Source organism: Pelodiscus sinensis, chromosome 8, assembly GCF_052426305.1.
Source record: "Pelodiscus sinensis isolate ZL-2025 chromosome 8, ASM5242630v1, whole genome shotgun sequence".
NCBI classification, from domain to species: Eukaryota; Metazoa; Chordata; order Testudines; family Trionychidae; genus Pelodiscus; species Pelodiscus sinensis.
In genome coordinates this window covers 73,811,101-73,836,443 of record NC_143059.1, presented here as the reverse complement: position 1 = coordinate 73,836,443, position 25,343 = coordinate 73,811,101, and the positions used below count along the sequence as shown (strand labels likewise).

Genomic DNA, 25,343 nt, shown 5'->3' with positions numbered 1-25,343 from the left:
CCGGCACTGCGCGGGGCCCAGGATCCAGCCGGGTTCCCCCGGGCACTGCGCGGGGCACAGGATCCAGCCGGGTTCCCCCCCAGCACTGCGCGGGGCACAGGATCCAGCCGGGTTCCCCCGGGCACTGCGCGGGGCCCAGGATCCAGCCGGGTTCCCCCGGGCACTGCGCGGGGCACAGGATCCAGCCGGGTTCCCCCGGGCACTGCGCGGGGCACAGGATCCAGCCGGGTTCCCCCCCGGCACTGCGCGGGGCACAGGATCCAGCCGGGTTCCCCCCCAGCACTGCGCGGGGCCCAGGATCCAGCCGGGTTCCCCCGGGCACTGCGCGGGGCCCAGGATCCAGCCGGGTTCCCCCGGGCACTGCGCGGGGCACAGGATCCAGCCGGGTTCCCCCCCAGCACTGCGCGGGGCACAGGATCCAGCCGGGTTCCCCCGGGCACTGCGCGGGGCACAGGATCCAGCCGGGTTCCCCCGGGCACTGCGCGGGGCCCAGGATCCAGCCGGGTTCCCCCGGGCACTGCGCGGGGCCCAGGATCCAGCCGGGTTCCCCCGGGCACTGCGCGGGGCACAGGATCCAGCCGGGTTCCCCCGGGCACTGCGCGGGGCACAGGATCCAGCCGGGTTCCCCCGGGCACTGCGCGGGGCTGAGGTGGTTTCGAGGGCCCATGGCAGTGGGTGAGAGGGACTGGCGGAGCAACCAGGACCAGTGACCAGAGAAGCGGGCCTGGCCCAGCCCTCTCTACCGCCCTGTGGCTCCAGCTTGCTCCCCCTCCTCTCTGATCCCTATGCTGCCGGCCGCCCTCCTCGTTCCGCCCCCCTAGCCCGTTCCCTTCTCCCCCCGCTACCCCCAGCACCCCTCTACCTTCCACCCCTGCTAGCGGCTCCTCTTACACCAGGCAGCCAAGCTGGGCCCACTGTCCCTCGGCTCCAGTGCGGCCCACCCCCTGCTTGCTGCTCCAGGCCCAGAGGGGTCAGCTGAACCAACCCCCATGGGCAGGGGCTGCCACAGCACGGGCCATGTGTGTGTCCACCCCTGGTGCTGTCACTGTTCCAGTGGGGTGTGCGTGTACCTGCACACACCCATGCATGCACCTACGTCCCACACACACCCATGCACACGCTGTCTCGCACACACCCATGCACACGCCTGTCTCGCACACACATGCACATCTATGTTCCTGCACACACCCATGCACACGCACACACACACACACACGACTCCCATGCACACATCTGTCTCACACCATGCACGCACGCACATACACACCACTCCCATGCACACACCTATGTCTCTCACACCCATGCACGCACGCACATACACAAGGCTCCCATGCACACACCTATGTCTCTCACACCCATGCACGCGCACACATACACAGGGCTCCCATGCACACACCTATGTCTCACACACCCATGCACGCGCACACATACACACGGCTCCCATGCACACACCTATGTCTCACACACCCATGCACGCACACACATACAAAGGGCTCCCGTGCACACACCTGTCTCACACACCCATGCACGTGCACACATACACACGGCTCCCATGCACACACCTATGTCTCACACACCCATGCACGTGCACACATACAAAGGGCTCCCGTGCACACACCGTCTCACACACCCACGCACGTGCACACATACACACGGCTCCCATGCACACACCTATGTCTCACACACCCATGCACGTGCACACATACAAAGGGCTCCCATGCACACACCTGTCTCACACACCCATGCACGTGCACACACACACACATGACTCCCGTGCACACACCTATGTCTCACACACCCATGCACGTGCACACACACACGACTCCCGTGCACACACCTGTCTCACACACCCATGCACGTGCACACACACACATGACTCCTGTGCACACACCTGTCTCACACACCCATGCACGTGCACACACACACACCCATGCACGCGCACACACACACGACTCCCGTGCACACACCTGTCTCACACACCCATGCACGTGCACACACACACACGACTCCCGTGCACACACCTATGTCGCACACACCCATGCACGTGCACACACACACACGACTCCCGTGCACACACCTGTCTCACACACCCATGCACGTGCACACACACACACGACTCCCGTGCACACACCTGTCTCACACACCCATGCACGTGCACACACACACACATGACTCCCGTGCACACACCTGTCTCACACACCCATGCACGTGCACACACACACACACACGACTCCCGTGCACACACCTGTCACACACACCCGTGCACGCACCCAGGCGCGGCGGACGGGCACGCAGACGCGTGCCCACGTGGGGCCCGCCCGCTCGCCCGCCCGCGCGTGCACGCGCCCCGCCGCCCGCGCAGCCGCACTCCCGCCCGCGCGCCCGCCGGCTCCGCCCCCGCCCGCCGGCCGCCGGCGCAGGCGCGCGCGCAGCCGCACACGCGCCATGTCAGAGGCTCCGGCTCCGGCCGGGTTTGCTCCGCGCTGCGTCACGCGCCCGTGACCGCCCCCGGGGGGCCGCGCGTGGGAGCAGCGCCGCGGGCAGCGCGTGCGCCGGGGGCCCGCTCGGGGCCGGCTCGTGTCCCGCCGCCGGGCGCCGCCGAGCTGCCGGGCCCGGCCGGGCATGTGAAGATGTCAGTGGGGTGCGCATGCCCTGGTGAGTGGGGGGGCTGCACCCCGGGGGGGGCGGGGGCTTGCACCCCGGGGGGGGTCGGGGGCGGGGGGTTGCAGCCCCCAGGAGGCTGGGGGGGCTTGCACCCCGGGGGGGGCCGGCGGCGGGGGGTTGCAGCCCCCAGGAGGCTGGGGGGGGGCTTGCACCCCGGGGGGGGTCGGGGGCGGGGGGTTGCAGCCCCCAGGAGGCTGGGGGGGGGCTTGCACCCCGGGGGGGGTCGGGGGCGGGGGGTTGCAGCCCCCAGGAGGCTGGGGGGGCTTGCACCCCGGGGGGGGCCGGCGGCGGGGGGTTGCAGCCCCCAGGAGGCTGGGGGGGCTTGCACCCCGGGGGGGGCCGGCGGCGGGGGGTTGCAGCCCCCAGGAGGCTGGGGGGGCTTGCACCCCGGGGGGGGTCGGGGGCGGGGGGTTGCAGCCCCCAGGAGGCTGGGGGGGCTTGCACCCCGGGGGGGGCCGGAGGCGGGGGGTTGCAGCCCCCAGGAGGCTGGGGGGCTTGCACCCGGGGGGGGGCCGGGGGCGGGGGGTTGCACCCCGGGGGGGCCGGGGGGTTGCAGCCCCCAGGAGGCTGGGGGGGCTTGCACCCGGGGGGGGCCGGGGCCGGGGGTTGCTCCCCGCAGGGGGAGCTGTGTGGGTCTTGCACCACCCACGGGAAGCGGGGGTTGGGGTTTTGCTCCCCCCAGCCTGGGGCGGGGGAGCTGCGTGGGTCTTGAACCCCCAGCGCGGTGTGGGGGGGCGGGGCTTTGCACCCCCTCACGGGGAACGGGGCCGCTGGGCCTTGGTCCCCCAACGTGAGGCGGGGGGGGTTGGGACTTGCACCCTTGAGGGGAGCTGTCTGGGCGATGCTCCCCCCCATGGGGGGTGGGGAGGCTGGACTTGGCACCTCCCCGAGCATGGGGGCTGGATAGAAGTGGGGCGCTCTGGGCTGCTAGGTCCTAGCCAGGGCCAGGCTCGAGTTGTTTCTAGTGGGAGGTGGGGCCCCTGGCCTGGCTTGGGTGAGGCGTTCTGGCACTGTGAGGGGTATGCCAGAGTGGGGGAGGGCCGGTGGTGCCCGGGGCGCTATGGCGCTGGGTATGCCGGCGTTGTACTGGGGAGGGCCGGTGGTGCCCGGGGCGCTATGGCACTGGGTATGCCGGCGTTGTACTGGGGGAGGGCTGGTGATGCCCTGGGCGTTATGGCACCGGGTATGCCGGCGTTGCACTGGGGAGGGCCGGTGGTGCCCGGGGCGCTATGGCACTGGGTATGCCGGCGTTGTACTGGGGAGGGCCGGTGGTGCCCGGGGCGCTATGGCACCGGGTATGCCGGCGTTGCACTGGGGGAGGGCCGGTGGTGCCCGGGGCGCTATGGCACCGGCTATGCCGGCGTTGCACTGGAGGAGGGCCGGTGGTGCCCGGGGCGCTATGGCACTGGGTATGCCGGCGTTGTACTGGGGGAGGGCCGGTGGTGCCCGGGGTGCTATGGCACTGGTTATGCCGGCGTTGTACTGGGGAGGGCCGGTGGTGCCCGGGGCGCTATGGCACCGGGTATGCCGGCGTTGTACTGGGGAGGGCCGGTGGTGCCCGGGGCGCTATGGCACTGGGTATGCCGGCGTTGCACTGGGGAGGGCCGGTGGTGCCCGGGGCGCTATGGCACTGGGTATGCCGGCGTTGTACTGGGGAGGGCCGGTGGTGCCCGGGGCGCTATGGCACTGGGTATGCCGGCGTTGTACTGGGGAGGGCCGGTGGTGCCCGGGGCGCTATGGCACCGGGTATGCCGGCGTTGTACTGGGGGAGGGCTGGTGGTGCCCTGGGCGTTATGGCACCGGGTATGCCGGCGTTGTACTGGGGAGGGCCGGTGGTGCCCGGGGCGCTATGGCACCGGGTATGCCGGCGTTGTACTGGGGGAGGGCCGGTGGTGCCCGGGGCGCTATGGCACTGGGTATGCCGGCGTTGTACTGGGGAGGGCCGGAGGTGCCCCGGGGCGCTATGGCACCGGGTATGCCGGCGTTGTACTGGGGAGGGCCGGTGGTGCCCGGGGCGTTATGGCACTGGGTATGCCGGCGTTGTACTGGGGAGGGCCGGTGGTGCCCGGGGCGCTATGGCACCGGGTATGCCGGCGTTGTACTGGGGAGGGCCGGTGGTGCCCGGGGCGCTATGGCACTGGGTATGCCGGCGTTGTACTGGGGAGGGCCGGTGGTGCCCGGGGTGCTATGGCACTGGGTATGCCGGCGTTGCACTGGGGAGGGCCGGTGGTGCCCGGGGCGCTATGGCACCGGGTATGCCGGTGTTGCACTGGGGAGGGCCGGTGGTGCCCGGGGCGCTATGGCACTGGGTATGCCGGCGTTGCACTGGGGAGGGCCGGTGGTGCCCGGGGCGCTATGGCACTGGGTATGCCGGCGTTGTACTGGGGAGGGCCGGTGGTGCCCGGGGCGCTATGGCACCGGGTATGCCGGCGTTGCACTGGGGAGGGCCGGTGGTGCCCGGGGCGCTATGGCACCGGGTATGCCGGCGTTGCACTGGGGGTGGAGCTGCGGGCACCAACGAGCCCTGGCTCAGGAAACGGTTGTAACCACCTGGCTGCGAAGGGGCTGCCAGCTGCTCTTCCCATCCTCCTCTGCTGCCCCAAGAGCGCCTGGCGAGGCTGCCCGGGCAGGGCCAGGGCACAGGCTGGGTGCAAGTGGCCTCTGGTGACAGTGTGTGGGGAGAACTGCAGCAATGTCCCAGCCAGGCTTTTGGCCCCCTTTCCCGGCTTGGCGGTCTTGCCCTGCAGGGAGTCTCTGGGCCCGAGGGGCTTTTCCGCCTGGCCGGGCCGACAGCGGGGCTGCTGGAGCAGTGTGCACTGGGCCGGAGCTGGGGGGGGCACTGGGTTTGTGGGCAGTGCTGGTGCAGGCATGTGGGGTGTTGGGGAGCTGGGTGAGGGGTTGATCATTGCTCCCTGCCTTCTCTTGCCCTGTCTGGGCAGTGCAGGCGGTGGCTGTTCATGAGCCTGCAGGGCACAGTGCATGGGGGCAAAGAGCACTGCTGGTTGACGCTGTTAGGGTTCAGCTGGCAGGGGTGTGGGGGGGGGGACAGTCACACTTCCACCAGTTTTCCGTCTAACCTTTTCCAGCCGTGGGCAGTTTTTTTTCTGTCCGCATGTGGTATAAATTTTGTTATGTGCACCAGGGCATGTTTGGATATGCACCACACGGAAAAACACAAACCTGGCTGTGGGCGCTCTGTTCATCAGCTGGGCGGCATTAGAATCTCTCCTGAGTGGCCGCCCAAGCACTCAGCTTACAGGGCACACTGCCTGCCCCCTCCCTCCCAACCCAAACCCAGCATGCCCCTGCCGGAAGGCAGAGATCCCTTCCCATCATGGGGTGTTAGCTGGTGGCCCCTGGGCCTGGCCTGGAAGCTCTTGGCCCGCTGGGCTGCCCTTCCCTGCCAGAGAAGGGCCTGTCCAGGGCTGATGGGGGAGGGGGGACAGGGCCCTAGGCAGTCCCTGCTCTGCTACAGACTCCTTGTGAGACCTTGAGTGAGTCACTTCAGCTCCGTGCCTCATTTCCCCCTGTCCAGTGGGGATAGCGGGGGGGGGGGGGCGAGGACAGAGCACTCCCTGCCTTGTGACGGGGCCAGCGGGGGCCCCTGGCACGGCGTTGCTCCAGACACCCCCACACTAGGGTGCACTTGGGGGGGGAGGGCGCCTGAGCACAGCGGCCCCTCGGGGCCAGCCCCTCAGCAGGGCCCCGTTCCAGCCGTGCAGCCCCAGGGCCGGCCAGCCAGCCCCCCCTCTCTTGGGGCAGGGGGCCCCGTGCTGCCTGCCCGCTGCCCCTCCCCCGCACTGGTTCGAGGCGGCCCCTTCCCCCATCCGCCTCCCCCAGCTCCCTGGAAGCTGCCAGAGCCCTGCTTCCTCGAGCAGAAAGTCACGTGAGCCTCCCTGCCAGCCCGGGCAGCCGTTAAAGGGCCAGCCCCGGCGGAGACGCCCCCCTCCCCCGGCCCAGGCACCGCACAGCCGGGGGGGGGGGGCAGCCCTGCCCCCATGGCTCCAGGGCTTGCTGTCCCGCTGGGACGGGGGGCAGTCCGGCCGGGCAGCGCCAGTAGGCCCTGCTGCACCCCAGGGGAGCCAAGGCCGCTGAGGGCAGTGCCCCTGGGTACCGCAGAGCGGGCACAGGCAGGCCCTTACGCGGGGGGGGCACATCCCGCCTGCTCCTCCACCCCAGGTGTGGCCCCCGTGCTGCAGAGACCTCGCCCGCATGCCGTGCACAGTCCTGGGCGGGGGGTCACGGAGGCTGCCCCTCTTCCCCCCCCCCCCCCGCAAGGGAAGCTGCCTCTCTTTCCTAGGCCTCCCAGAGCAGCCGTGTCCTCTTCCCCTCCCCATCTGGGGTGGGTGGGGGGCTGGTGGCAGAGGGAGGCAGCGGGGAGCAGGCAGACACGCGTGTGCATGCGTGTGCAATGGCCGGCCCTGCCTCCCTCCCCGCACAGGGCTGGAAAAGCAGCGAGAGATTTCCCCGCCCTGCCCGGGCTGTTTATGGGAAGAGAAGAACAAACAACCTCTGCCTCTGGCCGCCTGCCAGCCAGAAACATTTAATGAGCCGCTGGGCCCAGGCTGCGCTCTGGGGCTGCATTAACTTGGAGGAGTTTCCTGCCTGGGATTGGCTATTGGGGTCTCCGGCGCGCCGCTCTCCCTAGGGAGCCCCTCCCTTTGCAGGGTGTATAGGGGCTCGGGAGGCACCCCACCCTCCAGGGGCCCAGGGTAACATTTGCTCATTGCCCTCCTGCGCCCGCCTCTTCCATCGGCAGTGCTCGTGACAGGTGGGTCCGTGCCAGGGTCTGAGCGGGATCGGGATTGCACGGGGGTCATAGGCCCTCTATGGCTAACGGGGTGGGGATTCTCCTGCGGCTCAGGTGGCGAGGGGAGCAGAGCTCTGTGCCCGCTGGCACGGCGGAGATCCACGCGGCCAGCCCTGTGCTCTGTGGTGCAGAGCCCCCCGTGGGGCGAGGGGCGTGCAGGCGTGGCCCCTGCTGAGGGCAGTAGCGTGACCGTGTGCACTCACCCCCGCCCCGCGGAGGGACGTCTCGCAGCTGCCACAGCTGGAGGGAGGCTGAGCCCTGACCCCTGGGGCGGCAGTTTCCATAGTGCTCGCTGGGGACTCGTCCCATGGTAACTGAGTCACGGGCGGCGGGGGCGGGGCGGGGGGAGGCTTCAGGGAGCAGGGCTGCTCTCTCCTCCCGCCTGGGCCTTCCTTGGGGCCAGAATCTCAGGGAGCTGCTGGGAGGCGGGAGCAACATTGGCCATGTCAGTGACTTGCCCAGGGTCACGCAGGGATGTAGTAGCGGAGCCAGGGAGAGACCCCAGGTGTTCTAACCACTAGACCATCCTTCCTCCCACACTTGGAGCTCCCCTGTTAGCCCTAGCAAGAGCTGTACTGGATCAGCGCCTCTTGCCACAGCAAAGCAGAGAGCAATGGGGTGTCTCCGAGGGAGGGGGCTGTGTGGTTTGGGTGAGCAGGGCATGTTTTGGGGAGCAATGGGGTGTCTCCGAGGGAGGGGGCTGTGTGGTTTGGGCGAGCAGGGCATGTTTTGGGGAGCAATGGGGGTGTCTCCGAGGGAGGGGGCTGTGTGGTTTGGGCGAGCAGGGCATGTTTTGGGGAGCAATGGGGGTGTCTCCGAAGGAGGGGGCTGCGGTGGTTTGGGTGAGCAGGGCATGTTTTGGGGAGCAATGGGGGTGTCTCCGAGGGAGGGGGCTGTGTGGTTTGGGCGAGCAGGGCATGTTTTGGGGAGCAATGGGGGTGTCTCCGAGGGAGGGGGCTGTGTGGTTTGGGCGAGCAGGGCATGTTTTGGGGAGCAATGGGGGTGTCTCCGAGGGAGGGGGCTGTGTGGTTTGGGCGAGCAGGGCATGTTTTGGGGAGCAATGGGGGTGTCTCCGAGGGAGGGGGCTGTGTGGTTTGGGTGAGCAGGGCATGTTTTGGGGAGCAATGGGGGTGTCTCCGAGGGAGGGGGCTGTGTGGTTTGGGCGAGCAGGGCATGTTTTGGGGAGCAATGGGGGTGTCTCCGAGGGAGGGGGCTGTGTGGTTTGGGCGAGCAGGGCATGTTTTGGGGAGCAATGGGGGTGTCTCTGAGGGAGGGGGCTGCGGTGGCCTTGGAGAGCGGAGGCAGGCTGTGCCGCGGGAGACGCCCCGTGGGACCGTGGGCGGGTCGCTGTGACTCTGAGCTTCCTTCCCCCACTGGATTTTGGGTCTGCGTTTCCGGGGGGCAGCGCGAGGCCCCCTGCGGCCTGGCGGGCGGCGAAGAGCACTGGGGCGTTGCTGCTCCTCTGCAGTCTGGCCAGCCCGCCCAGAAATGGCCCCGATCCTGCAGCTGGACGCACGTGGCCATGTGCCGGGGGGGTTCAGCTGCAGGAGTGGGGTAAGCGCCCCCAATGCAGTGCAAGCAGGGGAGGGGCTCCCTGCCTTGCTGGGCGATCCCAGGCCATCCCGGCGGCGTGGCCTGCAGGTGGCAGGAGCAGCTGCCGGGTGTCTCTCCGGGCAGCGCCAGGGTGGAGCGGCTGTCGGAGCCGAGGGGCAGGGCAGGGCCCCTCAGTGCCCCGCATGCTGGCAAGGCCCCTCTCCCCCCCGCTTGGCTCCCCCGGCGACGTGCCCTGGGGAAACCCACCTCCTGGCAGCAGGCGTGTCCCCTGCCCCCAGCCCGAGGTCTCTGAGACAGCAGCCGGCGCGCATGGCTCCCCCGCGGTGGGGCTTGCCCCATGGCCTCTGGGCCCAGGGCTGCAGCAGTGCGCACGGGCGGCGAGGGGCCCAGGAGCGGGGCAGAGCGGGGTCCCTGAGGGGCGTTCCAAGGCCTGTGCCTCGTCGGCTCCTCACTGATTCCCGGGGCCCCGCGGGTGACACGCGCTGAGCTGCCTGCAGCCGTGGGTCCCCTGCGTCCATGGAAACGGGCCTGTGGGCCCGCAGCCCTGGCTGGGCCGTACGCACGGGCCCTGGGTGTTGGCAGGGGAGCGTGAAAGGCTCCCTGTCTCCCCGCTCCTGGTCGGGGGGGTCTGTTATCAGTCTGTCTGCAGGGCGCAGCTGCTGCCCTGGGGGAGCGCGGGGTCCTGCTGGGCACCGCCGGGTACAGCCCATGTCCTGGGGAGGGGCTGGGCCACAGCCTCACTGGTGGGCCGGTGCCTGGCCTTGGGTAACAAGCGAGTCCAAACCAGACACTGCCCCGCCTGTGTGACTACGCAGCACCCCCCTCCCGGGCCTGCCTGCACGACTGTGCACGACTGTGCTCGTGCGCACACATGCACGTGCAGTTGTACACTCATGCGCACCTTGACGAGGTGGGGTTGCGGGGCACTGGCAGGGTCGGAGGAGGGAGTGAGGGGCACTGGCAGGGCTGGGGGAGGGGCTGCGGGCGGGAGCGAGGGGCACTGGCAGGGCTGGGGGAGGGGCTGCGGGCGGGAGCGAGGGGCACTGGCAGGGCTGGGGGAGGGGCTGCGGGCGGGAGCGAGGGGCACCGGCAGGGCTGGGGGAGGGGCTGCGGGCGGGAGCGAGGGGCACCGGCAGGGCTGGGGGAGGGGCTGCGGGCGGGAGCGAGGGGCACCGGCAGGGCTGGGGCGGGGGCTGCGGGCGGGAGCGAGGGGCACCGGCAGGGCTGGGGCGGGGGCTGCGGGTGGGGGCGAGGGGCACCGGCAGGGCTGGGGCGGGGGCTGCGGGCGGGAGCGAGGGGCACCGGCAGGGCTGGGGCGGGGGCTGCGGGTGGGGGGGAGGGGGCAGGGCTGGGGCGGGGGCTGCGGGCGGGGGTGAGGGGCACCGGCAGGGCTGGGGCGGGGGCTGCGGGCGGGAGCGAGGGGCACCGGCAGGGCTGGGGCGGGGGCTGCGGGTGGGGGGGAGGGGGCAGGGCTGGGGCGGGGGCTGCGGGTGGGAGCGAGGGGCACTGGCAGGGCTGGGGCGGGGGCTGCAGGGATGGTGTGATGGGGGTCCCAGGATTTCCCGGGAAGCCTGCGGGTTCCCCCTCCATCAGTGCACACGCTCCTTGCCGTGCTGGTGTTCTCTGCTGGGCCTGGCTCCGTCGGTGAGTTTGCTGCCACAGGCTGTGCCGGGCAGCGCCTCCCCCTTGGAAGGCCAGTGAACCCCAGGGCAGGCTCTCTGCTCCTGGGCTCTGCGGCCTGTCTGAGGGGGCCGCAAGCGACGCTGGACCAGAGGGAAACCCGCACAGCAGAACTGAGCCCTGGGGACCGGCAGCGGATTGCAGAGCTGCTGCGCCTCTGTGCAAAATGCAAACAAAAGCCGGTTGGGGCCCGCTGGGCTCAGGGCCACGCCCCATCCTGCAGGCCCCCTGGCGGGGTGCATGGGTGCAGGCTGTGGTTGGGGTGGCCAGGTGCTGGTGAGGCGCCCCGGGGGGGCAGCAGGCCCCCTTCAGCCGGCTGCCCCGCAGGAAGGGCAGGCGTGTCGGGCGCAGGAAAGCAGCAGCCAGAGGAAACGGAAGTGCTACATTATTGATGGGGCTGGTTGCTGCTGCTATATTTGGAGAGCAGCTTGGAGCACTCCGCCGCCCAGCCGTGCCCATAACGGATGCTGGGGAACCCTGGAGCCTGGCTTGCCCTCGGGGGGGATGCAAAAGCCAAATTAAATATGCGTATTTGTAGTTGATGGAGTTAGTCTCAGGTGGCTCAGGCAGGGGTGACGGGGAGCCAGGACTCCTGGGTTCTGTTCCCAGTGCTGGGAGGGGAATGGGGTAGAGCGGAGAACTGGAATCAGGGTCTGACTTGCAGTGCGACTCTGGGCGAGTACCCGTGCCTCAGTTTCCCCCTTGTGTAGCCTGGCAGTGCTGCCGTTCGCACGGAGGGGGCCTGGTTTTAACAGGTGGTTGTGGATGGTTCTGGGAGATGCACATGTGGAAATTGTGCTGTTTGCATGCATCTGACCAAGTGGGTCTCTGCCCACGAAAGCGGATGCTCCCACACTGCAGTGAGTCTCTAAGGTGCCGCAGGACTCCTCGCCGCCTTTGCAGATTCAGACTAACACGACTCGCCCTCGGATACTTGCAGTAGGGATGTAATAGTGCAGTCTGTGAACCGATGGGCAAAAGCTTGTAGGTTAATGCTGTAGACTACAGGCATCTCCCCTCCTCCCCCCCCAAGTAAATTTTTTAGCAGCCTGGCTCAGTCCTGGCTTGTGCTGGGTCCTGGACCTACCCATGCTGTAGCTCTGCATTTAAAGAGCATTAGGAGCCAGGCAGGCAGGCAGGCAGCCTGGCTCAGTTGCAGCGCGTGCCAGGTCCAGGAGCTCAGACCCCACCCCCGGACAGGGGCTGCCTGGGGACTATGGAATAGTCGACTGCTCGATAAGAATTTGTGAGGTTAATGAACTAGTCAGTTAACCGATACGTAACATCCCTAGTTCGCAAGCGGCCAGAGCCTGTTCCCATCTGTGCACGGCTCCTGGGGTCCCTGCAGCTCCCCAGTTCTAGGGGGCAATAGCAGCGCCAGGCGACGCCGACCGAGACTGGGGCCCCATGTGCTGGGTGCAGCATGAATCCCCTGCCCCCCAACCACTGCTGGGGCCCCAATGTGCCGGGAGCAGTGCGGATCCCCCCAGCCAAGACTGGGGCCCTGCTGTGCCGGGAGCAGCGCGGATCCCCCCCCCCCGACATTGGGGCCCCGCTGTGCGACGGATCTAATCAGAAGCAGCCGTAGCCTGGACGAGCTCGCTGCCAACAGCCAGGGAGAGGGAGGGGGGGAGGAGGCCTGTCTCCCCTGAGGGCCTGGCCCCAGCTGCGGAGAATCCCCCCTCCCGTACCGTGGGCGCTGCTCGGATGGGGCTGTCCCTGGCGGAGGTGAAGGTGACTAAGCCCCAGCTGGGATGGCTCTGGGCACCTCCCCGTGACTCACGGCTCCTCAGCCCCCAGGCGCTTGGCCCCGCCCACGTGGGGATTCTTCCCTTGGCACGCGGAGACGCTGGCTCTGAAGGGTTAATTGCCGGAGCCCGGCTGCTGGTGGCTGGGTCCTCGGCAGGGCCGAGCCGTCTCCGCCTGGCGGGCGATGCGGTGGGGGAGTTGGGGATGGCTGTGGTGTGTCGCTGCAGGGGTCTGTCCACGCCTGGGCTCCAGCCGCTGACCAGAATAACCAGACAAAGCCTCTGGTGCCCGGCCTGAGAGCAGTGCTCCCCTACCCCGCGGCAGGCGCCCAGGGGCGTTGGGTCCTTTCCTCCAACGCTGCCGGGCGGACGCTCTCCGAGAGCCCCGCAGCCCGGGTCCCCCGTGGCGCTGCGTTGGCCGATCGTCAGGGCACGGTGTAAAGCCACCAGAGTGGCCAGGCTGGGGCAAACCAGTGGTCCGTGTAGCCCAGGTATGGACAGGACGGGGAGTTATACAGGGATCCCTCCGACCCCCATTCCCGGCTTCTGGCAGGCAGATCCCAGGCCACCCAGAGCTTGGGTTGTGTTCCTGAGCGTCTTGGCAGCAGCCCTCCCGTCCAGTGACTTGCTGACTTCTCCTGAGCCCTGTCACGCTTGTGGCTTTCACACCCGCCCAGGCCGGGAGCTCCCCGGGCTGGCAGTGCCCTGCGTGCAGCAGCCTGGCCGTGGCTTTGCTTTCAGCCGGCTGCCTGGCACTGTGGCTAGGTGCCCCCCGGCTCTTGTGCGGCAGAAAGGGGCGAGTCCCACGTCCCGCCTCGCGCTCTGCGCACTAGCTGTGGGTCTGTAGCCCTCTGTCGCAGCCCCCTTGGCTGGCACTTGACCTACGCAGTGCCCGGCTCCTCACCTCTCCTCCGGACACTGCTCCCTGCCCTTACTCGTGGCGGTTCCCCCGCGCTGTACTTTTCCCACTTGGAGATGGGACACCCGGACCTGCCCGCCACGTGGCTGCTGTTCCCGTGGAGTTCTGTCGTGGCACCACGACACCCTCGGGCACGTTCTCTGTCCTTCCCTGACGGAGCTGAACCTCCTGTCCGCGTTGCTGGCTGCCGCTGCCCAGGGAGCGCATGTTTTCAGAGAGCTTTCCCCAGCTGCTTTGGACCCCTGGTTTTGTGTGCGGGGCGGGGATTGGGTTTTGCAGAGCGCATTGCTCGTCAGCTGAGTTTTCTGTGTCCATTGGCTGCCCGGGCATCCCGCGCTGTGAGATCCCTTTGTAACTCGGCCTGCTTGTGTGCCCCGGAACGCTGCCCCTCCCTTGCCGCTCACCCCCGTTTCCAGGTGGCTGAGCAGCCCTGGTCCGGTACAGACCCGGAGGGACCCCCTGCTCGCCCCTTGCAGTCCAAAACCAGCACGTTCCCGTCCATGGACCGTGAGAGCCCCAGCCTCTGCTCCGACTTTGCTAATGCGCCTGGGCGAGGGGCCTTTGGCAGGCCAAGCGCATTCTGCTGTCTGGGTCCCCCTTGGCCTCAGCTCGCTGACATCCAAACAGCTGGGTACGCCCAGGTGTGTCGTCTGCCAGGTGGCTCATGGGGACCCTGTTGTGTGGGTGCTTTCTGTGTCCCCGGCCCTGCAGTATGGGGGCCCCTCGCCACAGAACAGCCACTCTCCGCTTCTCTGCTGGGGCAAGGGGCATGTGGATCGTTCATTTTTGTATGTGACTGTGAGCAGGGTGTGTGTGTGCATGCCTGGGCCGTGTGTGTGTGTGTGTGTGTGTGTGTGTGGGGGCGTGTGGGTGGGTCTGGGTCTGGGTCTGTGCCGTGTGTTGTCTCTGTGTGCCCGAGTCCTGTGTGTGCATAATCTCAATCTCTGTGCTCAGCGCCATTAGGCCCATTCTGTTCCTTCTCATGTGGCAGTGAGTTCCGCTGTTCCTGCACTCATGAGCCTGGCCTGGCAGGTGATGGGGTCACCGATGCAGTGGACACAGCTGGGAGGGACTGTACTCACAGAGCGGGGGAGGGAGGCGTTGAATGCCAGGCATTGTGTGAGGGGGTGCTGGGCAGTGGGGTGCTGGGCCCCGTCCCGGCTGGCGCTCGCGCAGGGTGGCTTTGTTCCCAGGTTCCCGGGAGCAGGAGTGACCTTGCCAGGGCGGACTTGGCCGTGTGGGTGGCCGGGGATGGTCTGTGCCTAGCTGGAGGGGGCGTGCTGTGCAGGCCAGTCCCCAGGAAGGGGCGTCTGGCTGCTGTGGCTCCCGACACGAGGGCTGACGGGGGCTCTGGACTCGCCTGGTGCCTGCAAGGACGCAAGGCTTAGGGTGGTGCGGGGCTTGGCGCTGCCCGTAGCCCCTTGGGCCCCATGCACCAGAGGCCCTCTGCCAGGAGGGGGCAGCCAGCTGGTAGCCTGGCCGGCGCTGGCTGCAGGGTGGGGCAGACCTCCGTTCCAGTGCCAGGTCCATGCCTGGGGCCCAAGCCTTGCAGTGTGGGCCAAGTCCCCAGCTGTGAGGCTGGGCTGGCAGGTCTTGGGGCAGCTGCTTGCTGTGCTTCACCCCAGAGGTGGCCGCATTTCAGCAGCACGGGCAGGGTTGGCCGAGAGGTGTCCTGCACCTGTGAGATGAGGGACCCCACGCTCTAGGGGTGCTGCCCCTGGGGGGTAGGAGGGCTAGCTGCAGTGTCCACAGTCCCCCTTGCTGGCCCCCTCTGGGCTCCGCACACCCAGAATGCATGGGGCAGATGCAGGCTGTGGAGGGGCTGCCCCCATAAGTTGAGGAAGGGGCCCCAGCGCCTCTCATGGGCGGGGGCAAAGAGGGGAATGGGCATGCCCCTCACCAGCTGCATCCCACCTCCCCCCTCCAGCCAGCGCCTCTTTAATTATTAACTCCGCTGGAACCGTAAGCAGCTGGGGCTGCAGCAGCCACTGGCCCTGCTGTGTCAGAGCCGGGCAGGGCCACGTGAGCAGCCACCGAGGGCCGCTGAGCCCTGGGGGGAGTCGCTGGGTTGCAGTGTCCTGGAGCACCCATCTGTGTGCGAATGCACACGCGTGCCCGCCTGCGCCATGTGACCAGCACGCGGGGCCTCAGCCCCGGCTCTTCCAAAGGGGGAACTTGCGTTTCAAGCCCCGTCTCTGCAGGGGTGCGTTGGTCCACGGCCCCTGCCCTTGCTGTTACTGTGGGGGGGGCGGTCTCATTGGGCTGGGCATCACGCACACACAGCCGGGCCCTGCCCAGGCCATGGTGACAGAGTGCTGGAGGGGAAACTGAGGCACCAACCGGGGACGTGAGGTAGCCAGGGTCACCCAGCCGGACAGTGGCGGAGTCAGGCGCAGCCCCTGGGTCCCCTGAACTGCAGCTTCGTCCATGGGATGTGTTGCATGTTGGTAGCGTTCAGTGCCCAGGCCTGGCTTGCGTTTAACGACCCTTTCCCGCCGTTCGTGGCAGCGTGGGGTTTAGACACGTGTGCGCGTGTCCGTGCAAACACCTGTGCACAAGCGCGTGCCCACAAAGCGGAGCCAGGAGACTCTGGCGGTGGTGCCCGAGGCTGGCGCGGAGGCAGGGCACAAGCCATAGCCTAGGAGTAGGGGTGTGCAGGGGCTGTGCAGGGTAGCCCTGCCCACTTCCCAAAGAACCTGCCCCGTGCCCACTGCCCTGGGTCCCGTTACTGCCACCTCTTCCCTAGGGGAGCCCGTTACTGCTCTGGGAGGACGAGGTGCCCGACGGGGCCGTCCCAGCCTCTCCGGCTGGTGGGCTGCTCAGTGGCCTTTTGGCAGCTTCCGGGCGGGGCGGGGTCTGCAGGTTCCATGGGCCGTGCTGCCCAGCGAATACCCCGCCTGCCGTTAGCAGAGGGGCCGGGCAGACTGACCGGTTCTGTCAGCGCCAGGCCGGGGGCAGACGGGTGGCCAGGGCGGCTCCTGCCTGCAGGGCTGTGCCCCAGCCCACAGTGGGCAGCGGGGTGTGGAAAGCGAGGCCCACGGGGCTCTACACTCGCTCAGCGGGTGAGCCACGCGGAGGGGTGTCCACGCGTGGGCTGGGCTGCTCTGCGCCCCCCTCCCCCGGCCTCTGCGGAGCCGGACAGCCCAGACCTTTAGCTCCAGCTCTGCAGACTCCGCCCGGCTGGTGGCTGTGACAGACCCCTGGAGCCAGGGCGGCGGATAGCATCATTGCTGGGGTGTGACGGGAGGACTGGTTTGTGCCTGTGAGGGCGGGGGCGGGGGGTTGCTTTGCCTGTCACCTGCACTGCTTGGCCTGGCACCGTGTCAGGGATGCCGTGGTGGGCGCCCCAAAATGCACGGCAAATAGGCGGGTGTTTTAAGAGCCTCCCGCTCTGCCAGCAAACCCCTTCCCCAGCTGTACGGAGTGTGTGCGGGGGGGGGGGACTCAGTGCGGCACGTATGACATTAGCAAGACCCATGCTACCCCTCGGGGGTGGGGTGTCCTGCCTACAGCTCGGGTCTGCCCGTCTAGACTGGCGTGCGTGGCCCCAGGGGAAGACTGAGAGGCCCACAAGATCTCAAGCCGAAAGGCTGGCCAGAGCGCAGCCGCCCCGGCCCCGCGCTGCGACCCGGCTCGGCCCGGCGGGGTGTAACCACCCCGTGCAGGTGTTTGGCTTCGGAGCCCTGTCGAGACTGACTGGCTGGGGCTGGGACACTGGAAACTAGCCTGCTCGCGTTTCCATGGGGGGGATGTGGCTGCCGGCGCTGAAAGCTGGAAAAGACGCAGGGTTTCTAAACATAAAACCCAACAAGTCTCAGAAAAAAAATGGTTGTTTTCTACGTGCCCCCCCCATTTCCCACCCCGCTGTGCTTGCGGCACATGGACTAGCTCCTGCCTCGCCCCTCCGCTGCAGCTGGTCACCGCCGGGGCGGGGGTGCCTGGCTCTTATCGCCCCCGCGCAGCAGCTCCGGCCTCGCTTGTATCAGCTGGGTGCAGCGTGTGGGGCAAGACCCTGAGCTCTGTAACGTGCGCAGGCTGCATCTGCCCCCCCCTTCAGTGCCTGGCCCTGTCCCCCATTCCTGCCGGGCCCAGGGGAGAGGCACCCAGACGGTGGCTTTGTCGTAGCAGGTCTGCCCCGGGTGGGGTATTCCGCTGCCAGGACAAAGGAGGCCGCTGCCTACTCCATGCAGCCAGTGTCTGCCTTGTGCAGACGCCCAGAGATGAGGTGACGTGCCCAAGTCTATGGCAGAGCACGGATTCCGGCCTGCCAGCCCTGTTCCTTATCCACTAGGCAGTGCTGCCCGGGGTGGCGCGAAGACAAATACAGACTCTAGGCCCTAAGTTCCTAGCTCTCTGGGCTGCAGAGAGGAGCTTGTGATCCTGACGCCTAAGAGCCTGCAAGGCAAATACGACACCCATAGGGTTAGCGTCCAAATCGTGATTTTTACGCCCCTCCCTGGAGTCTGGTGCCTGCTTTGCTGTTTTGACGGCAGGGGCTGGTCTCTGCTCCGAGCCCCAGAGCTGCCCAGCATGAGAGCCTCTTCCAGGTCATGAGGGGCAAAGAAGCACAAGTGCCACATCTCCAGCGTGCACCCCACGTCTGCCCGGCCGCACAGAATGGCAGCTGCTTCCAGACCTGTGGAGTGCCCTGTGCAGCCCACGGTGGCCGACTCCCAATGGGATGGGGGAGAGGTTCTTGGGGAGACCGGTCTTTCCGGGAGCGTGGCGTCTCTGCAGCCCTGGCGCGCCTGCCCCTCTCGGGGGAGGGAGGCAGAAGCAGGGATAGATGCAGGACAGGAGGGAGCAGGGAAGGGACTGGCACCATCCACTCATCTGAGCTCCTGCACAGAGCAGGAAATTCTGGGGCGTGCGTGAGCCTTCCAGGGACCGGCCCATCACCCGGCATAAGGCGGGATCCCAAGCCAGGTCCCAGCCGGTGGCTGTTGTAACGACCTGGCCTGGACACCCCAGCGGCTGGGGGAGTCGGGGTCTGCATCTCCCAGCCCCAGTCTGCCCCTTGCTAAAACTCCACGGGGTCAGCTCAGGGCAAAGGGGCTCCCGCCAGCCACGGTAGCAGCGGTGCCCGTGGGAGATGGGCATTGTCTCAGGGCCGCTTCCGCTCACTGCTCGACCCACCGGCGCCTGGGGAAGGCTCCAAAGGGCTCCGCTTTGTTTGTTTTTATGGAAATGCTGCTGCTGCTCCAGATTTATCGCTGCTGAAATGGAGGGTGGGGGCGGGTGGGCATCACGCCAGGGCCTTCCTCCGTGCAGCCCCTGCCGGGGGGAGAGCCCTTCTGGGACCATGCACCCGGCTCCTGCCTTTCCTCAGCAAGACCCCCGTCCCTGTGACTGCACCATGACCCTAGTCTCCTCCCCCCCGCCCCCCCTGCTCTCCTTGGGACTGGGTTGAGAGTCCCTGCCCCCCCATGTGGGTGCCGGTTCCATCTGGGGGCCCACGTTGCTGGTGCGACCGTAAACAGGCAAGCTGTGGAAAAGCCCCCAACTGGTTCCGGCTGCCCCGGATTGTGGGCCGGCTCGGGGGCTGCGGTGAGTGGCTTTAAAGCCGCAGCTCCTGGGGGCGTGGGACCCCCCCCCCCCCCGGTGACCTTTAAAACACAGCGCCTCTTGCAGAGCGACGCGGGGGTGGGGAAGGACCCCCGGGTCTTCTGCGTGAGCAGTCGCGGGGCGTTGGAGGGGCGAGTCGGCCCTGACCCCCCAAGGGGTGAGAGCAGCGTGAGCCTGCGGGGTAACCCCCCCCCCGGTGCAGCGGGGGTGATCGCGGGGGGCTGGCTCACCCCGATCTCTGGTGTGTGCCTCTCCCGGGGGTGTCTGTCGGGGGGGGGCGCTTGCCTTAGAGCACCCCGCTTTCCCCACGGCCCAGCCCGTTCCCGCGGGGGCACGTGTCCCACAGGGGCGGGCTGGCGGGGGGAGCGAAGTGGGGCGGTGTCCAGAGCCCCCCGCGCGTGTCCTGGGGCCGGGCCCCGCGGGGGGGCGCTGACTTGGGGGGCTGTGCGCCGGGGGGGCGGGGCCGGGGGCGGGGTGCCCTTTGTCGTGCGGCCGCGGGGGAGGCGCGGGGAGGGTGTGGGGCCGTGCGTGTGCACAGCACGGAGGCGGCTCCATCCCCCGCCGGGCCTTGCCGCGCCGCAGCCATTGTTCGCGGGACGCGGGCGAACAAAGGACCGGGCTCGCTCCTGCCCGCGGCCGGCCCCACTCGCGCCCGCGGCGGCCCGTGGGCGGCCCGGCTGGCTCGGCGCGGGCGGGCCGGGGCCCGGGGCCGGGGCGCGCGAAGTTTCTCCCCGGCGGGAGCCCGCTCTTCTCCCGGGTGAGTCGGGCCGCGGCCGGCGTGGGGCGCGATCGCGGGGCTGCGGGCTCCGGCCACGTGCGGCCGGGGGGGGGGGGGGGGGGGGGGGGGGGGGGGGGGGGGGGGGGGGGGGGGCGCGAGTCCCCGTCGCGCGTGGGCAGGGGGCGGCTGCGGGACCCTCCGCGGGGCGGGGCGGGGGGGCTCGTCTCCACCTGCTCCGGGTCCCCCCCCAGTTCTGCAAAGTTTGGAGGTGGGACGGGGCCGCTTGGGGGGCTCCCCTCCCCCCACTGCTGGGGCTTGCTGCTTCACAATAGGGTCACAGCTCCGGGGGGGGGGGGGGAGGCCGGGAGAGGGACTGACAGCAGCCCCCCCCCCCCCAGCTGGTGTGGGGACGAGCCCATGGACTCTGCCAGGGTGGTCCGACTCAGCATCCCTGAGACCCTGGCACCTGCCCCCCGCCGCCAGCCGCCCCCTTGGCAGCTCCACTCCCGGCTCCCTGTGGCTTTGCCAGGCCTCCAGCTTTGGCGCTGGCTCCCCGTGTGCAGCGAGTGCAGCCGCAGGTGTGGGATACGCAGGCCCAGGATCCGGGCCCGCTGCCTGTTTGCCCCGGAGCCCCGTTACCGTGGAGGGGTTCGCACTCGCTCCCGCTGTCAGACCCGGCGCGCCAGGAGCGCCAGCACTGGCGCCGGACCAATGGCCACTAATAAATGGATCTGATCCGAGGCTGGCTCCGCCGCTGGGGGTGCCGTGCTCCGTGCTGGCCTGCAGCGCTGCTCTCCGCTCACACTGGAAGCTCTCGGGGGCAGGGACCGTCTGTCCTAGAGCCGCTCTGTGCCCATTGGGGGGCGCTGCCGTGGCACAGGCGAGAGAGGCTGGGAGAGCAGCGTGAGGCTGGCGGGTCCTAGCTGAGTCCCCGTGGCTCCCCCGTTCCGGCCAGCGTTGTAACTCCAGGGTGTGGTGGGGAGCATCGCCCACGTGCCAAAGGGGGGGGCTGACTGTGAGCTCCCTCCTGGGGCTCGCCGTGTCCGTGGGAGCGTGGGAACACGTTAGCCAGCACGCGCCTCCCAGCACCCTGCCTGCAGTGTGCGAGCCACGCCGCGGAGCAGGGCCCTGAACCACCGTCCCGGCGCCAGTGCCCCGGGACAGCAGGCGGAAGCAGAGGGGAAGCTGGGCAGTGCCGGCGGGGCCGGGGCTCACACGTCTCCCCTGAAACACCCCCAGCCAGCATGCAGCTCAGGACGCCCTCTGAGCCGTCCCTTCCCAGCGCGGGGAGGCTCTGAGCTCTGTCGCTACAGCAGCGTACGCCCAGCCTCGGACCTAGCCCCCTTCCACCTCCACGCCGGCCGTGCTACGCTGGGACTCGGGCCCAGGCCCACGGGCTGCAGAGTCTGGCCCCGAGTCCAGCTGGAAGGCCCAAGCCCGGCGGCTCTGCCGTGTAGACGCGGCCCCACTGGACCGGTGCTCTGGGACATCGCCCCGAGGATCCCACAGTGCCCCAGGCCGGCTCGGTGTTCCCACGGCCCCACGCACAGCGGGGCACAGCAGCCCCTGCCGGGAGGGTGCTGGGAAGCTGGGGAAGTGGGCGGTTGGGCTTGTCCCTAAGTGACGCGGGGCAGACGTAGGAGCCCCGGGCACAAGGAGCCCACCCCCAGGAACGGCTCCAGCGCCTGCTCCCACGAGCGCTGCGCCCCGGGGCTGGCTCTCACCGCAGCCGGGCCCGGGAACAGCGACTCTTCCCGGCAGCGCTCCCAGCCAGGCAGACAAAGGGGTGACTCGTTCCCATGTGGCAGAAGGAAAACGGGGGCCCGGGAACGCCTCCTCCGGCTCCTTCCACTGGCACTCGGGTGTGTGTTGCCTCGTGCGGGTAACGTGTCTCTGGCGCCCTGCTCCGGGGCTGGGTTTCCAACTTAAAATAGGCAGCCTGCTCTGTGAGCCGCCAGGGTCGCTCCGGGGAAAGCCCCTCCAAGGCCACCGTCCCGAGATGCTGCCCGGTGCGGGCCCCCCCGGCCTGGCGGCAGGATTGGGGCCACAGCCTTTGAGGCACACGCCAGTTCTGGGAAGCGTCTGGTTGTCAAGGGGCTCAGGGTTGTGTGCAGACAAGGGCCCAGTCTGGAGCTTGTCTGATAACACAGGCAGCCCCCAGCATGCTCAGAATATTGGAATGGGGGGGGTTCAGTGCACACCAGGGACGGGTCTGTCGGGTGGCAGAGCTGGGGTCAGGCCCTGGCTGCGTGTCCTGGGGCCCCACCTCTGAGAGGGGGGAACCTTGTTATGAACTAGCGCGGGAGCGTCGCACACTGCTGCCCTCGCTGTGTGTCATGGGCCCGGTACTGCAGGGAGCTAAGGGAGAGCCGGCCCTGTGGAGCAGAAGTCTCATTCCCACGGTTCTCAGGAGATTCCGGTTGGCTGCAGCAGTGAGGGGAGAGGGGCCTGCTGGTCCCGTGGCTCCCTTGCGGGGGGTGGGGAGGGTTAGTGGGGTGTGTCCGGGCCCTGGTAGATGGAAAGCGCTGCAGCTGCCTGGCGGACGGAGGCACTGACGTCGGGTCACCGGCAGCAGCCCTGCGCTCAAGGGCCACAGCCTGGAAGTGCGGAGTTAGAGGCGTGCGGGTTTTCTCATTGGCTTGTTTGCGCCAGGCCCTTTGCCCGCTGCGTCCTGGGCTTTCCGCACCGGCGCCCGAGTCTGGCACTGCCAGGGGCTTTCTCCGCCCCAGCGCGGAGCCTGGAGATTCTGGGCAGATCTCGGCCTCTGTTAGAGTAACTCTCTAGGCCTGGTGGGAACAGAGGGCCCTGCAGTGACCTGATGTGCTCCTAAAAGCTCAGAATCTAGAAAGCAAAGGAAAGTCCCCAAGCTCATGATGTTTGGAAACCACTTCTTGCTTTTGGGCAGCCCGCCTCAGGGGTAGCCGACGGTGCTGTGCTGCTGGATCCCCCGTTCCCATGAGGCAGCCTGACTTGGGGTAGCAGCGCCCTGGCTTCCCCGGTGGGTTTGGGGCAGCCTGGTACTGCCCCGGTACAGGTGGGGACAGTGGTACACGGAGGTGAAGTGACTTGAATAAGGCCACACGCCACATCCCGGGCAGAGGCAGGAATGAAACTGCCAAGTCCTGGCGTCCGGTCCCAGGCTCCGGTTTTGTGCCTGGTGCGTGTCTGTCGAGTGGCTGCTGGCGTCTCGGTAGGGATGTTGCATTGAGGTTATTTTGGCAATCCCGCAGTCGGTAACGTTTTCATCGATTACTCGATGGGGCGGGCAGCCGGCTCAGTGCCGGGACCAGACCCCGCTGCGGCTCTGCAGTTGGAAAGGTGGCGGGAGCCTGGCAGTGGCCCCGCTCCTGCTGCGTTTTAAATGGCAGAGCCGCGGCGGGTTTGGTCCCTGACCCGGGGCGAGCAGGGGCTAAGCCGGGCTGCCTGCCTTTTAAGCCGGCTCCCCCCAGCACTGGCTCCTGCTCCCGCCCCCTTTGCTGCCTCTGACATGGAGGCAGCAGGTGGGGGGCAGGGAGTCGACTCCACCGCTCACTTACACCCCCTCGCGGGGGCGGGGGCTGGCTGTCGGAGCTCAGAGGAGCAGGTTGTGTGGAACCCAGCCCTCCCTTGTCCCTCTACGTCCCTGGCACCCCTGTGGGCTCAGTCGCTCTGTGGCGCCCTGGCTCGGCCCCGGAGAGCGACCGTGTCCCCTGGGGGAAGGGGGCTGACCGCAGCTCCCCGGCTCGGCGTGCCTCCCTGGCTCAGCCCCGGAGAGCGACCGTGTCCCCTGGGGGAAGGGGGCTGACTGCAGCTCCCCGGCTCGGCATGCCTCCCTGGCTCAGCCCCGGAGAGCGACCGTGTCCCCTGGGGGAAGGGGGCTGACCGCAGCTCCCCGGCTCGGCATGCCTCCCTGGCTCAGCCCCGGAGAGCGACCGTGTCCCCTGGGGGAAGGGGGCTGACCGCAGCTCCCCGGCTCAGCATGCCTCCCTGGCTCTGCCGTGGGCGGGTTTCTCCAGACACAAGCTGGTCCCCGGCTCGCCCCTCGTCCTGGGGCTTGTGCACTCTGGCAGGCCTGCCTCCCGGCCAGCTCCCTTGTCACGGCTGGTTCCCGCCCGGAACACCGGCCTCTGGGCCGCTCCCGGGCACCTGCTGCCCCTCGCCGTCCGCCTTCCTGCTGGAAGGGGCAGGGAACCTCCAGCTCTTCCGGGCAGCTGTGCACTCGCAGCAAAGAGCCGCCGAGCTGCGGGCAGCCCCGTCCCCATCCCTCGGCCCTATCCCCCGGCCCCGAGAGCCTGCAGCCCATGCCTCGCTGTCTCAGGGCAGGGAGGGCGTTTGGAGACTACACGTCCCAGCATGCAACGCTCCATCCTGCCGCACGGAAAAGCTGCTTGGCTGGAGAGGGAGCGTTGCCTGCTGGGATCTCCCGTCTCCGCTGCCCACCTGGGCCTGCGGGCAGCGTGTGCCGCCCAGCCCGGGCCGAGCTCTGCCCTTCCAGCCAGTGCAATCCCGCACTGAGGCCACATGCCCAGGTGCAAGGCACGAGGGCTCCAGGGCCTGCCCCAGCTGGGGTTGCTACCAGAGGAGCCTTCGGGTTCGCACCCCTTGTGCCCCGTGCAGATTCCTTCGTGTCGTCCGGCCTGGGGGGCGCCCCCTCCGCACGGGTCCACGGGGGGCTCGCTAAGGTGGAAACGCCCCCCCGCGTTCAGGCCTCGCCGGTAGCTGATAGAGCAAAGTCCAGCGCGTTTCCCCCGCGCACTGCCCGGCTGAGCCCTTCCCAGGCGAGAGTTGAAAGTGGCTCAGCCCCGCTGCCAGGAGCCCCGTGTGTGCTGCGCGGTTTGCGTCCCCCGCCGCTGCGCACAGCTTCATGCGGGCCTGGCCGGGGAGCCAGCGGCGTCAGGGGGGTGGGCTTAGGTCCTGTGTGCTCAGGACAGGCCTGGTAAGTCGCACACGTGGGCCTCTTCCATGCCGCCTCCTACGTGCCACATCAGGGGAGAGGCGCTGGTGTGCACGGCCCGTCCTCGTGCCCAGCCGCCGGCTGCGTGCTGCTGGCTGGAGAGAGCCCCCCTCGCAGAGGGGCAGGTACTACAGTACGTGCCTGGGGCCTCGCCGGGGGAGCGTCTGACCGCCACAGGACGCCGGAGCTGGATGGTGTCCGAGCACACGCCATGGCGAGATGCCCCGCAGGTGTGCTGGGGAGCGGAGTCACAGGAGGGAAGCAGGACGTGGGGTGAGCTGGAGACGTCCCCCCCAGTCCCTTCTCACTCCTGTATTGCCCCGGCGGCCGGCCAGGCAGAGGTTTAGCCGCGTTGTGCTCCGGTTAGGTGTCTCGTGTGGGGAGGGCTGCGGACAGGAGAGCCCTTGAGGGGGCCTCCAGCATCCCGCCCAGCGGGGCCCCGATCCAGACACGCTCCTGCAGGGGCAGGTGGCCGCCGCTGTGACTTGTGTGCGGAGAGGAATCCCCGCGCCGGGCCAAGGGCCCTTGTTTGCAGCTCGGGAGCCGCGGAGGGTCTGGGAGCCCAGCAGCCGGTGGCTGAGAGCAGTCAGGAAGGAGGGTGGCGGGGTGAGGCGGCTCTCTCAGGGCTCGGAAAGCCATGAAGCTGCAGCCGGCTGGAGAGCAGGGGCCCCAGCGTGTGGCTCTGTCGCGCGGCCCCCAACGAGCCCCCGTGCTAATGGGCTGAGCGGCCTTCGGGGTGAGTGGGAGCTCGC

At 68.7% G+C, this 25,343-nt stretch overlaps 1 protein-coding gene across 4 annotated transcripts in view; it reads left to right on the top strand.

Annotated features, from left to right (window-relative positions):
- The first annotated feature begins 2,450 nt into the window (after window positions 1–2,450).
- Window positions 2,451–25,343, top strand: part of LDB1 (LIM domain binding 1) — a 35,454-nt gene continuing 12,561 nt past the window's right edge. For 2 of the 4 annotated variants that reach the window (XM_089780259.1, XM_075934491.2), the window contains exon 1: window positions 2,451–2,655. In XM_089780259.1, coding sequence (XP_089636385.1) covers window positions 2,631–2,655 — 25 coding nt within the window. In that variant the 5' untranslated portion in view covers window positions 2,451–2,630. Of the gene's footprint in view, window positions 2,656–19,507; window positions 19,698–25,343 lie in introns of those variants that run through there. The other 2 variants (XM_075934490.2, XM_075934493.2) reach the window with 2 other exon arrangements.